General features: G+C 47.4%; 1 protein-coding gene across 1 annotated transcript in view; it reads right to left on the reverse strand.

Annotated features, from left to right (window-relative positions):
- Positions 1-14,241, reverse strand: part of LOC311110737 (ectonucleoside triphosphate diphosphohydrolase 1-like) — a 93,493-nt gene that overhangs the window by 8,550 nt on the left and 70,702 nt on the right. Inside the window, exons 7-9 of the mRNA XM_084153297.1 lie at positions 13,537-13,794; positions 12,177-12,284; positions 99-236 (exon numbers count right to left, since the gene is read on the reverse strand). Of these exons, the coding sequence (XP_084009423.1) occupies positions 99-236; positions 12,177-12,284; positions 13,537-13,794 (504 nt within the window). The remainder of the gene's footprint in view (positions 1-98; positions 237-12,176; positions 12,285-13,536; positions 13,795-14,241) is intronic.

Here is a 14,241-nt window from a genome sequence, read left to right on the forward strand (position 1 = left end):
GAGAACATGTTTTTACCAACTCTTAACAGTCATCAGCTATCAATACAGATAACATGTTTCTACAGGCCTGTTTATATCGACAGGTGTGTGTGTCTGACCTTCTTGATGAATGTGATGTGTGTCCAGGTGTCTGAGGTGAAGTTGTATCCGTCAGTCAGTAGAGAGAGGATGTAGCTCCCAGAGAAACAGTACTCTGCCAGATACTTCTCCTTCACATCAGGGTGCTGCTGCTTGATCTGCACACACACACACATTACACACTGAGTGGGAGTGGGAGAAAGTGCATGTGTGTGCTTACGTGTTTGTGTGTGTTGCGTCAAAAGACAGGTATTCATATTCAAGGCATTCACATTTTCAACTTATTTCAAAGATAAAACACCAGCAGGGGGCGAAAAGGTGTATGCATTGTCAAATCAAATCAAATCAAATTGTATTGGTCACATGCGCCGAATACAACAGGTGCAGACATTACAGTGAAATGCTTACTTACAGCCCTTAACCAACAGTGCATTTATTTTAAACAAAAAAGTAAGAATGAAACAACAACAAAAAAGTGTTGAGAAAAAAAGAGCAGAAGTAAAAATAAAGTGACAGTAGGGAGGCTATATATACAATAGAATAAAGTGACAGTAGGGAGGCTATATATACAGGGGGGTACCGTTGCATAGTCAATGTGCGGGGGCACCGGCTAGTTGAGGTAGTTGAGGTAATATGTACATGTGGGTAGAGTTAAAGTGACTATGCATAAATACTTAACAGAGTAGCAGCAGCGTAAAAAGTATGGGGTGGGGGGGCAGTGCAAATAGTCCGGGTAGCCATGATTAGCTGTTCAGGAGTCTTATGGCTTGGGGGTAGAAGCTGTTGAGAAGTCTTTTGGACCTAGACTTGGCACTCCGGTACCGCTTGCCGTGCGGTAGCAGAGAGAACAGTCTATGACTAGGGTGACTGGAGTCTTTGACAATTTTGAGGGCCTTCCTCTGACACCGCCTGGTATAGAGGTCCTGGATGGCAGGGAGCTTTGCCCCTGTGATGTACTGGGCCGTACGCACTACCCTCTGTAGTGCCTTGCGGTCAGAGGCCAAGCAGTTGCCATACCAGGCGGTGATGCAACCAGTCAGGATGCTCTCGATGGTGCAGCTGTAGAATTTTTTGAGGATCTGAGGACCCATGCCAAATCTTTTTAGTCTCCTGAGGGGGAATAGGCTTTGTCGTGCCCTCTTCACGACTGTCTTGGTGTGTTTGGACCATGATAGTTCGTTGGTGATGTGGACACCAAGGAACTTGAAGCTCTCAACCTGTTCCACTACAGCCCCGTCGATGAGAATGGGGGCGTGCTCAGTCCTCTTTTTTTTCCTGTAGTCCACAATCATCTCCTTTGTCTTGGTCACGTTGAGGGAGAGGTTGTTGTCCTGGCACCACACGGCCAGATCTCTGACCTCCTCCCTATAGGCTGTCTCATCGTTGTCGGTGATCAGGCCTACCACTGTTGTGTCGTCGGCAAACTTAATGATGGTGTTGGAGTCGTGCCTGGCCATGCAGTCATGGGTGAACAGAGAGTACAGGAGGGGACTGAGCACGCACCCCTGAGGGGCCCCCGTGTTGAGGATCAGTGTGGCAGATGTGTTGTTACCTACCCTTACCACCTGGGGGCGGCCCGTCAGGAAGTCCAGGATCCAGTTGCAGAGGGAGGTGTTTAGTCCCAGGATCCTTAGCTTAGTGATGAGCTTTGAGGGCACTATGGTGTTGAATGCTGAGCTGTAGTCAATGAATAGCATTCTCACGTAGGTGTTCCTCTTGTCCAGGTGGGAAAGGGCAGTGTGGAGTGCGATAGAGATTGCATCATCTGTGGATCTGTTGGGGCGGTATGCAAATTGGAGTGGGTCTAGGGTTTCTGGGATTATGCTGTTGATGTGAGCCATGACCAGTCTTTCAAAGCACTTCATGGCTACAGACGTCAGTGCCACGGGTCGGTAGTCATTTAGGCAGGTTATCTTAGAGTTCTTGGGCACGGGGACTATGGTGGTCTGCTTGAAACATGTTGGTATTACAGACTCAGTCAGGGACATGTTGAAAATGTCAGTGAAGACACTTGCCAGTTGGTCAGCACATGCTCGGAGTACACGTCCTGGTAATCCGTCTGGCCCTGCGGCCTTGTGAATGTTGACCTGCTTAAAAGTCTTACTCACATCGGCTACGGAGAGCGTGATCACATAGTCGTCCGGAACAGCTGGTGCTCTCATGCATGCTTCAGTGTTGCTTGCCTCGAAGCGAGCATAGAAGTGGTTTAGCTCGTCTGGTAGGCTTGTGTCACTGGGCAGCTCGCGGCTGTGCTTCCCTTTGTAGTCTGTAATAGTTTTCAAGCCCTGCCACATCCGACGAGCGTCAGAGCCAGTGTAGTATGATTCAATCTTAGACCTGTATTGACTCTTTGCCTGTTTGATGGTTCGTCGGAGGTCATAGCGGGATTTCTTATAAGCGTCCGGGTTAGAGTCCCGTTCCTTGAAAGCGGCAGCTCTACCCTTTAGCTCAGTGCGGATGTTTCCTGTAATCCATGGCTTCTGGTTGGGGTATGTACGTACGGTCACTGTGGGGACGACATCATCGATGCACTTATTGATGAAGCCAGTGACTGATGTGGTGTACTCCTCAATGCTGTCTGAAGAATCCCGGAACATGTTCCAGTCTGTGCTAGCAAAACAGTCCTGTAGCTTAGCATCTGCGTCATCTGACCACTTTTTTATTAGCCGAATCACTGGTGCTTCCTGCTTCAGTTTTTGCTTATAAGCAGGAATCAGGAGGATAGAGTTATGGTCAGATTTGCCAAATGGAGGGCGAGGGAGAGCTTTGTATGCGTCTCTGTGTGTGGAGTAAAGGTGGTCTAGAGTTTTTTCCCCTCTGGTTGCACATTTAACATGCTGGTAGAAATTAGGTAGAACGGATTTAAGTTTCCCTGCATTAAAGTCCCCTGCTACTAGGAGCGCTGCATCTGGATGAGCGTTTTCCTGTTGATTAATGGCCTTGTACAACTCATTCAGTGCAATCTTAATGCCAGCATTGGTTTGTGGTGGTAAATAGACAGCTATGAAAAATATAGATGAAAACTCTCTTGGTAAATAGTGTGGTCTACAGCTTATCATAAGATACTCTACCTCAGGCGAGCAAAACCTTGAGACTTCCTTAGTATTTGATTTTGTGCACCAGCTGTTGTTTACAAATATACAGAGACCGCCACCCCTCGTCTTACCCGAGTCTGCCGTTCTGTCCTGCCGATGTAGCGTATAGCCTGCTAGCTGAATGTTATCATTGTCGTCGTTCAGCCACGACTCCGTGAAACATAAGATATTACAGTTTTTAATGTCCCGTTGGTAGGATAACCGTAATCTTAAATCGTCCATTTTATTCTCCAAAGCTTGAACGTTGGCTAATAGGATTGATGGGAGAGGCAGTTTACTCGTTCGCCGTCGGATCCTTACAAGGCACCCGGATCTGCGTCCACGATATCTCCGTCTCTTCCTCACGCGAATGACGGGGATCTGGGCCTTGTCGGGAGTCTGTAGAATATCCTTCGCGAACGCCTCGTTGAAGAAAAAGTGTTCGTCCAACGCGAGGTGAGTAATCGCTGTCCTGATATCCAGAAGCTCTCTTTGGTTATAAGAGACGATGGCAGAAACATTATGTACAAAATAAATTACAAATAACGCGGAAAAACACACATAATAGTACATCTTCTTCCGGCGCTGTTCATTGTGGAACCCATCATTAGCTTGTGTTTCCCTGGGGAACATATATATACTGGTGCACCTTTGTGACAGCAGGTGGTGAAATGTTTGGTGAAAAAGCATTTCACTGGAGTTCCTTCATGGAAGAGGAGACTCTCATTCATACACATTCAGCTCATTTAGGATTCTGGAGACTCAACCGGTAGGCACATGGACATTGTTGTGTAAAATTGTTGCCAGTTAGGTGTTTATTTGTGTTGAGAATTGAGAACAATTGTCTAATTTAGTATATATAGTATAATTTAGATAATATGACTACATTGAGATTATATATTTAATTTGAAATGACCTTACTTGAAGTAATGTATATTTATGTATGTGTTTTGCCTTTAAAGGTTATCAACCTAACTAACTAACTAACTAACTGACTAACTGACTAACTGACTAACTAACTAACTAACGAACTGGAATTAAATAAAATAAGTCAGAAGAAAATTGAGTTGTCCCTTGCGTCCTTCAGTCCTTAAAGAGGCCTTTTTCAAGTTTGGTCAAAGAGCTGCAGTGTGAACCATACACAACTTGACAGTTGATAACCGGCGTGGCAGTGAAGACAAAAGGATTAACGGCCTGAAGTCAGGAAAGCTGTCGTCGCAGAGAGGAGTATTGATCATCTCAACATGGCGGAGGAAGCTCTTGGAATAACAGTGAAGGAGCTGAAGCAAAAAATAACTTTAGCTAAAAGCACTTTTACCAAGCAGGCAAACTTCCTCAGCAGAGGCGCAAAGCACATGACTAAAAGAGAACTACAAGAGGAGTTCAAGAAGCTCAAGTCGGAGGCGAGGACGGTCAGTGAGACAAATGACGAATACAGGGCTGGCCTTCTGGCAGACATTGAAGCTGGAACCGATGAGGGTGAAGAAGCTGAACTGAGCAAGGAGCAGCAGACTGAACTTGAGAAGACGTTCCAAGAATGCGAAGCACGATTGGATGAGGTCAGGGAGATGGTCCAATCTATGGCCTAGATACGGTGAGAATGAGGTGAAGTCTGCAATCCATGAAGCCGAGACAGCCTGTGATGGAGTTGCTCAGATACCTGTTACCGCTGTAAACAGAGATGGCTTTGAGCTACGGTGGGATAGTGTGAAAACACTATTCCAAAATGCAATCCAAAATGCAATCACAAGCCTAGCAGAGTGGGAGATGTGGATTCCAGTGGTGGAAAAGGAAAGGCTGGGAGGCAGAGTGAAGGATCTGAAGGCATTCGGCAACAACCTTGAAGCAAGGAGGGCAGGATTTCTCACAGCACTGAGGATAAAGCCAATCTGTCTACCCAGGTTCAGTGGGTATAAAAGAAATGTCCATCGATGGAGAAGAGACTGGGAGAGTCTGCAAAAGCAGGGGGAACCAACAGGCTCAGTCGAAGTAAAGAAGATCCAACTCATTGACAGGAGAGATGAGAGGATATGCAGAGACCTCCGTTTGTCTTCTCACAACACTGCTGAGGACATGTTCAGGGTGCTGGAGAACAGGTATGGAAACAAGCCTTGGAGATAATGGAGGATCTGGAGAACAGGTATGGAAACAAGCCTTGGAGATAATGGAGGATCTGGAGAACAGGTATGGAAACAAGCCTTGGAGATAATGGAGGATCTGGAGAACAGGTATGGAAACAAGTCTACAATTGCCTTGGAGATAATGGAGGATCTGGAGAAAAGTCCTGCTTTAAGGGCAAATCAGCCTAGGAAAGTTATCGACATGATCCAAACTATAGAGAAGGCCCTGGATGACCTCATGGAGCTTGGAAACACAGGCGCCATCAACAACCCTCTAGTGATCAGATCCATAGAAAGCAAGTTACCTGACAACATCAAGAGAGATTGGCTTGTCTTCATGGTTAATCCGAGGAATAATGTCACACCAGACAATCACTTTGAGAACCTTCTTAAATTCCTGAAAACACAAGAGGAAATTCTTGAAAAACTGGAGCAGCTGGGAGTGAGTGAAAGGCCTGAATAGAAAAATGCTTGCATGGAGAGGAAATATGCGTCCACGCGGTCCACAACGAAAGGCGGCTGTGTTGTGTGTGGAGATGAAAAGCACAGAGAAAATATATTATTTTGCAAGCGTTTCAAAGAACTGAAGCCGGTGGAAAAGTTGGCTGCTGTAGAAAAGCTGGGGGCCTGCAAGAGGTGCTTGGTCTGTCATGGAGAAGATGATGAATGCAAAGAGACATACCTTTGCAGGAACAGAAACTGTAAAAAAGACCACAATTTCTTTCTATGCCTGAAGGGAGACTTCAAGAGGAGTGACTCAGAAAGAAGACAATTCAATGTGAGAAGGCATAAGTGGACTGAGGAGCAGGAGGAATTTGTATCTAAACTCTCCCCAGAGATGGCGGACAAATTCAAGAGAGCGTTCACCAACATCACCGCAAAGACAAACTGTGTTGAAAAGATCCAGCTTGGAGAGATTGTGTCAAGTGCAGTATAATAATTGCCAGTTATTCTAATGCTGCTCGAGGTAACTGCCAATGCAGGACAAAAATTGGAACCCTGATCGACTTGGCATCGGACACAAATTATATCACCCACAGAGCTGCCAGGAGATTAAATCTTCGAAGTGAAAACATCACTTTAGTCGTCCATGGAGTTGGGGGAATGGCCATGAAGGTTACAACCAGAAGATATCTCCTCAGAGTGAGGGTCAAAATGCCTAGAGGCACAGAAAGAGCCCATGAGCTTGTCTGCTATGGTTTGAATGAAATTGCCAACATCCACAGAGTCATCAAACCTGAGCAACTCAAGAAGTTCTTCCCAGAAGTCAATCTAGGAGATCTGAGGAGACCGGAGAGCATTGAGCTACTGATAAGCCACTGCGAAGGAAGACTTGCTCCGCAAAGAGTGAAGGTGATTGGAGACCTTGTCTTATGGGAGAGCCCACTAGGAAAGACTGTTGGTGGAGCACATCCAGATCTGTTTGAAGAAGTCGATATGGCCGCACACAGGTCTGGAACGCACTTTGCTCGATCCATGAGAGCAACCGCTGTCAAGTATCAAGAGATAACTAAAACACAAGAGTTCACAGCTGAAACCAAAAGGACAGTTGCTCGCAGAGAGTTCTTGGATTGGTGGAAATGGGATAGCATTGGAGCAGCTGGCGAACCGAAGTGTGGAGGATGCCGGTGCGGCAATTGTCAACCAGGAGGCAAGGAAATGACTCTGAGTGAGGAAAGAGAGCTGGAGATCATAAGGAAAGGCCTCACCTACATCAAAGCAGATGCTCACAGCGATGAACCGCACTGGGACACAAAATACCCCTGGATTCAAGATCCATGGTCCCTTCCCTACAACAGGAGTGGGGTTGAAGCCACCTTCTTAAGAACAGAAAAACAACTCAAAAAAGAGCCAGAGTGGAAAATAGCATACACAGCTCAAGTGCATGAAATGGTGGAGAGAAGAGCAGCAAAGAAACTCACCAAAGAGATGATCACCAGCTGGAAAGGACCAGTATGGTATGTCAGCCACTTGGTGGCGCCAAACCCACACTCTGTCACAACACCTGTGCGTCTGTTTTTGAACAGCAGCCAGAAGTTTAAAGGGGTCAGCATGAATGACCTGCTGCTGAAAGGACCTGATGTCCTCAATCCCATCCGAGCAGTACTACTCAGGTTCAGAAGAGGTGTCCATGCTGCTCTTGGCGACATCAGGAAGATGTACAATTCGGTGTGGTTAGAAAACCTGGAGATGCATCTCCACAGATTTCTCTGGAGAAACACTGAGGAAGAAGAGGTTGAAGAGTATGCCATCCCCAGAGTCAACATTGGCGATCAACCAGCAGGATGCGTTGCCCAACTGGCCATGAGGGAGACAGCACAACTGGCCATGAGGGAGACAGCACAACTGGCCATGAGGGAGACAGCACAACTGGCCATGAGGGAGACAGCACAACTGGCCATGAGGGAGACAGCACAACTGGCCATGAGGGAGACAGCACAACTGGCCATGTTCGCTCACCTGGAGGAGGAACGTAGGATCCTTGAAGAGGATGCCAATGTCGATGACATCCTGACTTCCCATAATGACTTACAAAAGCTGGACAAGGACACCAAAAGAGTTGAAGAGATCCTGAGGACAGGCGGATTCTTCCTCAAACCCTGGGTCCGGTCAGGCCAAAGTGGGAGGCAGGAGATCGTACCAGGAGAACAAGGAGCGGAGTCAAGCACAGTACTTATTCTCCCAATCCAGATGAGGAAAGGAGACACTAAAGCCCTTGGAGTTGGATACCTTGTTGAAGAGGATAAACTGCACCTTATGACTTCAATCAATTTCTCAAAGAGGAAAAAGAAGATGAGAGTCGGACAAAACCTCCTTGAAGAAGAGGTGAGAGGGAAAACTCCAAACCCACTGACGAGAAGAGAACTGCTAAGCCAAGTAGCTAGCCTGTATGACCCAATAGGCCTCGTCACACTTGCCAAACAAAAGGGTGCTATTCTTGTCAGAAAGGTGTTTTAAGAAGCTGGAGGCAAAACTCTGACCCGAAACACGTGGGACAAACCTCTGTCTGAACAATTGAGAGAAGAAGCCATCAAACTGTTTGAGGAGTACACGCGTCTTGGCCAAATCACCTTCCACAGAAGCCTCACACCAGTCAACTGGATTGGTGAACCTTGGGGAATAACACTCTGACGGAAGTGAGAAGAGCTATGGAGCCGTAGTGTACTTCAGATGGGAAACCGAGCAAGGCATCCATGTCAGGTTGGTTGAGTCCAAAGCAAAACTCACACCTTTGGACCAAAAGGGGGAAGCAGTGAAAGCTGAAATCTGCGGTGCTGTCTGCGCAGCACGACTTCGAAAGTACGTTGAAAAACACAGTCGTATAGAAATTGAACGATGGCTCCATCTGCTGGACAGTCAAACTGTGGTGAGTCACTGCCTGGGTTTGGAGAGCTGCAACGAAATGGAAAGAAGTGTTGACCAAGAATTCAGCCTCAGATAAACCAAAGTGGGAGGGAATGTTTTCAACAAACTGGAGGTCCAGTGGCAAACAAGCTGTACTCACTGTTGGGGAGTGTGAAGATGCACTAAGAGACCTGTTCCTTGCAGCTCAAGAAGGTATAACCTTTCAAGACACCACTCTCAACAGACTCGCTGTTTACAGAGATGAAGAGACTGGGCTCTTGGTTTGTGGAGGGAGGTTCAAGATCTTTGATGAGGACGAGACTGCTGTACCAATTCTACCATATGAGGCATGGATATCCACTCTCCTAGCTCAAGAGGCCCATGATGCAAACCATAAAGAAATAGCAGGTACACTCCTCCGGATGAGGAAGAAAGCCTGGGTGATAAAAGGCCGGAAGCTGGCTAAAAAGAGAGTTGACAACTGTGTGGTGTGCAGAAAGGCTAGGGCCAGAAATTGCCAACAGATCATGAGTGACCTTCCACCGGAGCGTATAACACCAGCCAGATCATTTGAGTACACAACAGTGGACTTATTTGGACCATATGAAGTCAAGGACGAGGTGAGAAAGTCAAGCTCAAGGTGTGGGGAATTGTCTTCTGCTGTATGGCATCCAGAGCTATACACACAGATGTTGTCAGTGACCAGTCAACTGAATGCTTCTTACTGGCCTACCAAAGATTCACGGCACTGAGAGGGCATCCAAAGAAACTGGGGTCAGATCCTGGAAAGAACGTTGTGGTGCAGACCACTTCCTGGATCAACAAATTACATCTGAGCTTGAAAATGAAGCTTCAAAGCATGGAACAGAGTGGAGCTGGAAGATCCACCCAGCAGACTCCCCTCACAGGAATGGAGCTGGAAGATCCGCCCGGCAGACTCCCCTCACAGGAATGGTGCTGGAAGATCCGCCCGGCAGACTCCCCTCACAGGAATGGTGCTGGAAGATCCGCCCGGCAGACTCCCCTCACAGGAATGGAGCTGGAAGATCCGCCCGGCAGACTCCCCTGACAGGAATGGAGCTGGAAGATCCACCCGGCAGACTCCGCTCACAGGAATGGAGCTGGAAGATCCGCCCGGCAGACTCCGCTCACAGGAATGGAGCTGGAAGATCCGCCCGGCAGACTCCCCTCACAGGAATGGAGCTGGAAGATCCGCCCGGCAGACTCCACTCACAGGAATGGAGCTGGAAGATCCGCCCGGCAGACTCCCCTCACAGGAATGGAGCTGGAAGATCCGCCCGGCAGACTCCCCTCACAGGAATGGAGCTGGAAGATCCGCCCGGCAGACTCCCCTCACAGGAATGGTGCTGGAAGATCCGCCCGGCAGACTCCCCTCACAGGAATGGTGCTGGAAGATCCGCCCGGCAGACTCCCCTCACAGGAATGGTGCTGGAAGATCCGCCCGGCAGACTCCGCTCACAGGATTGGAGCTGGAAGATCCGCCCGGCAGACTCCCCTCACAGGAATGGAGCTGGAAGATCCGCCCGGCAGACTCCCCTCACAGGAATGGAGCTGGAAGATCCGCCCGGCAGACTCCCCTCACAGGAATGGTGCTGGAAGATCCGCCCGGCAGACTCCCCTCACAGGAATGGAGCTGGAAGATCCGCCCAGCAGACTCCCCTCACAGGAATGGTGCTGCAGAAGCAGCTGTTCGCACTGTGAAACGGGCCTTGCACAATATGAGAGGAGAAGGACTCTTCACATGGAGTGAGTTTCAAACATTTATGTTCATGGCTGCTAACCTTGCCAATGAAAGGCCCGTAGGTGCCAGGACTCAGAGCCGGGAGGACTGCATAGAATTAATCAGCCCTAATTCTCTTCTGCTTGGAAGGACCTAGGGGAGACTTAGGAAGCTTTGAGTTTGAAGACTACTCCTACAAACGTTTAAGAGTCATTCAAGCGGAAGTTAACTGGTTCTGGAGGAAGTGGAGTCAGTTGGCTGGACCTGTTTGTGAGGAGTAAGTGGCACACAAAGCAGCGAAACGTGGCCGTTGGAGACGTCGTCTGGCTTGCAGACCAGAACGCTTTAAGGAGTCAGTATAAGCTTGGTAGGGTCGTCAATGTCAACGCTGACAAGGGCATTGTGAGAGATGCAAATATACGAACCTTCCCAAGTTATCCCATCTCAACTTTGAAGCATGTTCATGGAGACAAAACAAAGAAACGTTCAACCAAAATCCCTGCTACAGTTCTTCACAGGGATGTCAGGCGTTTGGTTGTGTTATTACCTGTAGAAGAGCAGAAGTAAAGCCATCGAAGATGAAGCCGATGTGACCTCCTTGGGTTCAACAACCAGGAGATCAAGTGGGAGGTGTTGCGTCAAAAGACAGATATTCATATTCAAGGCATTCACATTTTCAACTTATTTCAAAGATAAAATACCAGCAGGGGGCGAAAAAGTGTATGCATTGTGGAACCCATCATTAGCTTGTGTTTCCCTGGGGAACATATATACTGGTGCACCTTTGTGACAGCAGGTGGTGAAATGTTTGGTGAAAATGCATTTCACTGGAGTTCCTTCATGGAAGAGGAGACTCTCATTCATACACATTCAGCTCATTTAGGATTCTGGAGACTCATCCGGTAGGCACATGGACATTGTTGTGTAAAATTGTTGCCAGTGTTTATTTGTGTTGAGAATTGAGACCAATTGTCTAATTTAGTATATATAGTATAATTTAGATAATGACTACATTGAGATTATATATTTAATTTGAAATGACCTTTATTTGAAGTAATGTATATTTCTTTTTGTGTTTTTCCTTTAAAGGTTATCAACCTAACTGACTAACTGACTAACTAACTGACTAACGAACTGGAATTAAATAAAAGAAGTCAGAAGAAAATTGAGTTGTCCCTTGCGTCCTTCAGTCCTTAAAAGAGGCCTTTTTCAAGTTTGGGCAAAGAGCTGCAGTGTGAACCATACACAACTTGACAGTGTGTGTGTGTGTATTTGTATTAATTATGGATCCCCATTAGTTCCTGCCAAGGCAGCAGCTACTCTTCCTGGGGTTTATTATGGATCCCCATTAGTTCCTGCCAAGGCAGCAGCTACTCTTCCTGGGGTTTATTATGGATCCCCATTAGTTCCTGCCAAGGCAGCAGCTACTCTTCCTGGGGTTTATTATGGATCCCCATTAGTTCCTATCAAGGCAGCAGCTACTCTTCCTGGGGTTTATTATGGATCCCCATTAGTTCCTGCCAAGGCAGCAGCTACTCTTCCTGGGGTTTATTATGGATCCCCATTAGTTCCTGTCAAGGCAGCAGCTACTCTTCCTGGGGTTTATTATGGATCCCCATTAGTTCTAAAAACTACATGAGATTACATTTCATAACACTTTTCACAACACATTAAGTATGTTCCCTCAGGCCACTACTCTATTACCACATACTGTATATACAACACAAAGTTAATGTGTACGTGTGTGTGTGTATGTGTATGGGTGTGTGTGTGTGTGTGTGTGTGTGTGTGTGTGTGTGTGTGTGTGTGTGTGTGTACCTGGGTCCAGGGTGTAGAACAGTAGAGCGCCAGCTTCTCCCTGCTCCTTTCCAGAGAGTCTGATGTCAAGTTCAGAAAGTTCATCACAAAGTAGAATGCTGAGAATGCCTGAGAGAGACAAGAGAGAGAGAGGGAGAAGAGAGAGACATAAAGAGAGAGGGAGAGAGAGAGACAGAGAGACATAAAGAGAGAGAGGGAGAAGAGAGAGACATAAAGAGAGAGAGGGAGAAGAGAGAGACATAAAGAGAGAGAGAGGGAGAAGAGAGAGAAATAAAGAGAGGGAGAGAGAAGAGAGAAAAATAAAGAGAGAAAGAAGAGAGAGAAATAAAGAGAGAGAGAAGAGAGAAATAAATAGAGGGAGAGAGAGACAAAGAGAGGGAGAGAGAAGAGAGAGACAGACAGACAGCGAGAGACAGAAAGAGAGGGAGAGAGAAGAGAGAGACAGAAAGAGAGGGAGAGAGAATAGAGAGACAGACAGACAGAGAGAAATAAAGAGAGGGAGAGAGAAAGAGAGGGAGAGAGAAGAGAGACAGACAGAGAGAGACAGAAAGAGAGGGAGAGAGAAGAGAGAGCGAGAGACAGAAAGAGAGGGAGAGAGAAGAGAGAGACAGAGAGACAGAAAGAGGGAGAGAGAAGAGAGAGAGACAGAGACAGACAGACAGAGAGGGAGAGAGAAGAGAGAGAGACAGAGAGGAACAGAAAGGGAGGGAGAGAGAAGAGAGAGACAGACAGAGACAGACAGAGAGAGACAGAGAGAGACAGAGAGAGACAGAAAGAGAGGGAGAGAGAAGAGAGAGAAATAAAGAGAGGGAGAGAGAAGAGAGAGACAGACAGAGAGACAGAAAGAGAGAGACAGAAAGAGAGGGAGAGAGAAGAGAGAGACAGACAGAGAGACAGAAAGAGAGAGACAGAAAGAGAGAGAGAGAAAGAGAGAGACAGACAGAGAGACAGAAAGAGAGAGACAGAAAGAGAGGGAGAGAGAAGAGAGAGACAGACAGAGAGACAGAAAGAGAGAGACAGAAAGAGAGAGAGAGAAAGAGACAGTTAAATTAAAAAGATAGAGATGATTCTGAGCATTTTCTCACAACTTGTCATTCTCATCACTAAGAAGTGTTCTGCATTTTTTTAATCCCAGAAGGGGTTACCAGGGGTTGACAAGACCCTGTCGAAGGAGCCCATTGAAGAATCATTTTGGGTTCCATGAATAACCCTTTCCACAGACGGTTCCAAGAGGGTTCTACCTGAAACTAAAAAGGGTTCTACCTGGAACCAAAAACGGTTATCCTATAAGGACAGCCGAAGAACCCTTTTGGAACCCTTTTTTCTAAGAATGTAGGGTTAGGGTAAAAGGTAAGCTCACCCCAAACGGCCCCTGTAGTGGTGGCTGGTAGACCCCGTTGAAAGAACAGCGACTGAAGCTGCAGCCACTGAAGTTGAAGATTCTTCTGACTACTTCCTGGCACTGCGATGCGTTTCCTGTTCCTATGTGGGTGAAACTGTCCCTGGAGACGAGGGGTTTCCCAGTCATGACGCAGGGGCTGGAGTACACGCTAGAGTAGTCCCGATCAACACTGTAACCTGGGTGGAAACACGGGTCCAGCACTGAGCTGTCCCCAGACTGACACACAGACAGAGAGTTAACCCTAACCCTAACCTGGGTGGAAAAACGGGTCCAGCACTGAGCTGTCCCCAGACTGACACACAGACAGAGAGTTAACCCTAACCCTAACCTGGGTGGAAACACGGGTCCAGCACTGAGCTGTCCCCAGACTGACACACAGACAGAGAGTTAACCCTAACCCTAACCTGGGTGGAAACACGGGTCCAGCACTGAGCTGTCCCCAGACTGACACACAGACAGAGAGTTAACCCTAACCCTAACCTGGGTGGAAACACGGGTCCAGCACTGAGCTGTCCACAGACTGACACACAGACAGAGAGTTAACCCTAACCCTAACCTGGGTGGAAACACGGGTCCAGCACTGAGCTGTCCCCAGACTGACACACAGACAGAGAGTTAACCCTAACCCTAACCTGGGTGGAAACACGGGTCCAGCACTGAGCT

The sequence above is a fragment of the Coregonus lavaretus genome (genome assembly GCF_964263955.1).
Source record: "Coregonus lavaretus genome assembly, chromosome: 36".
Taxonomy (NCBI): Eukaryota; Metazoa; Chordata; class Actinopteri; order Salmoniformes; family Salmonidae; genus Coregonus; species Coregonus lavaretus.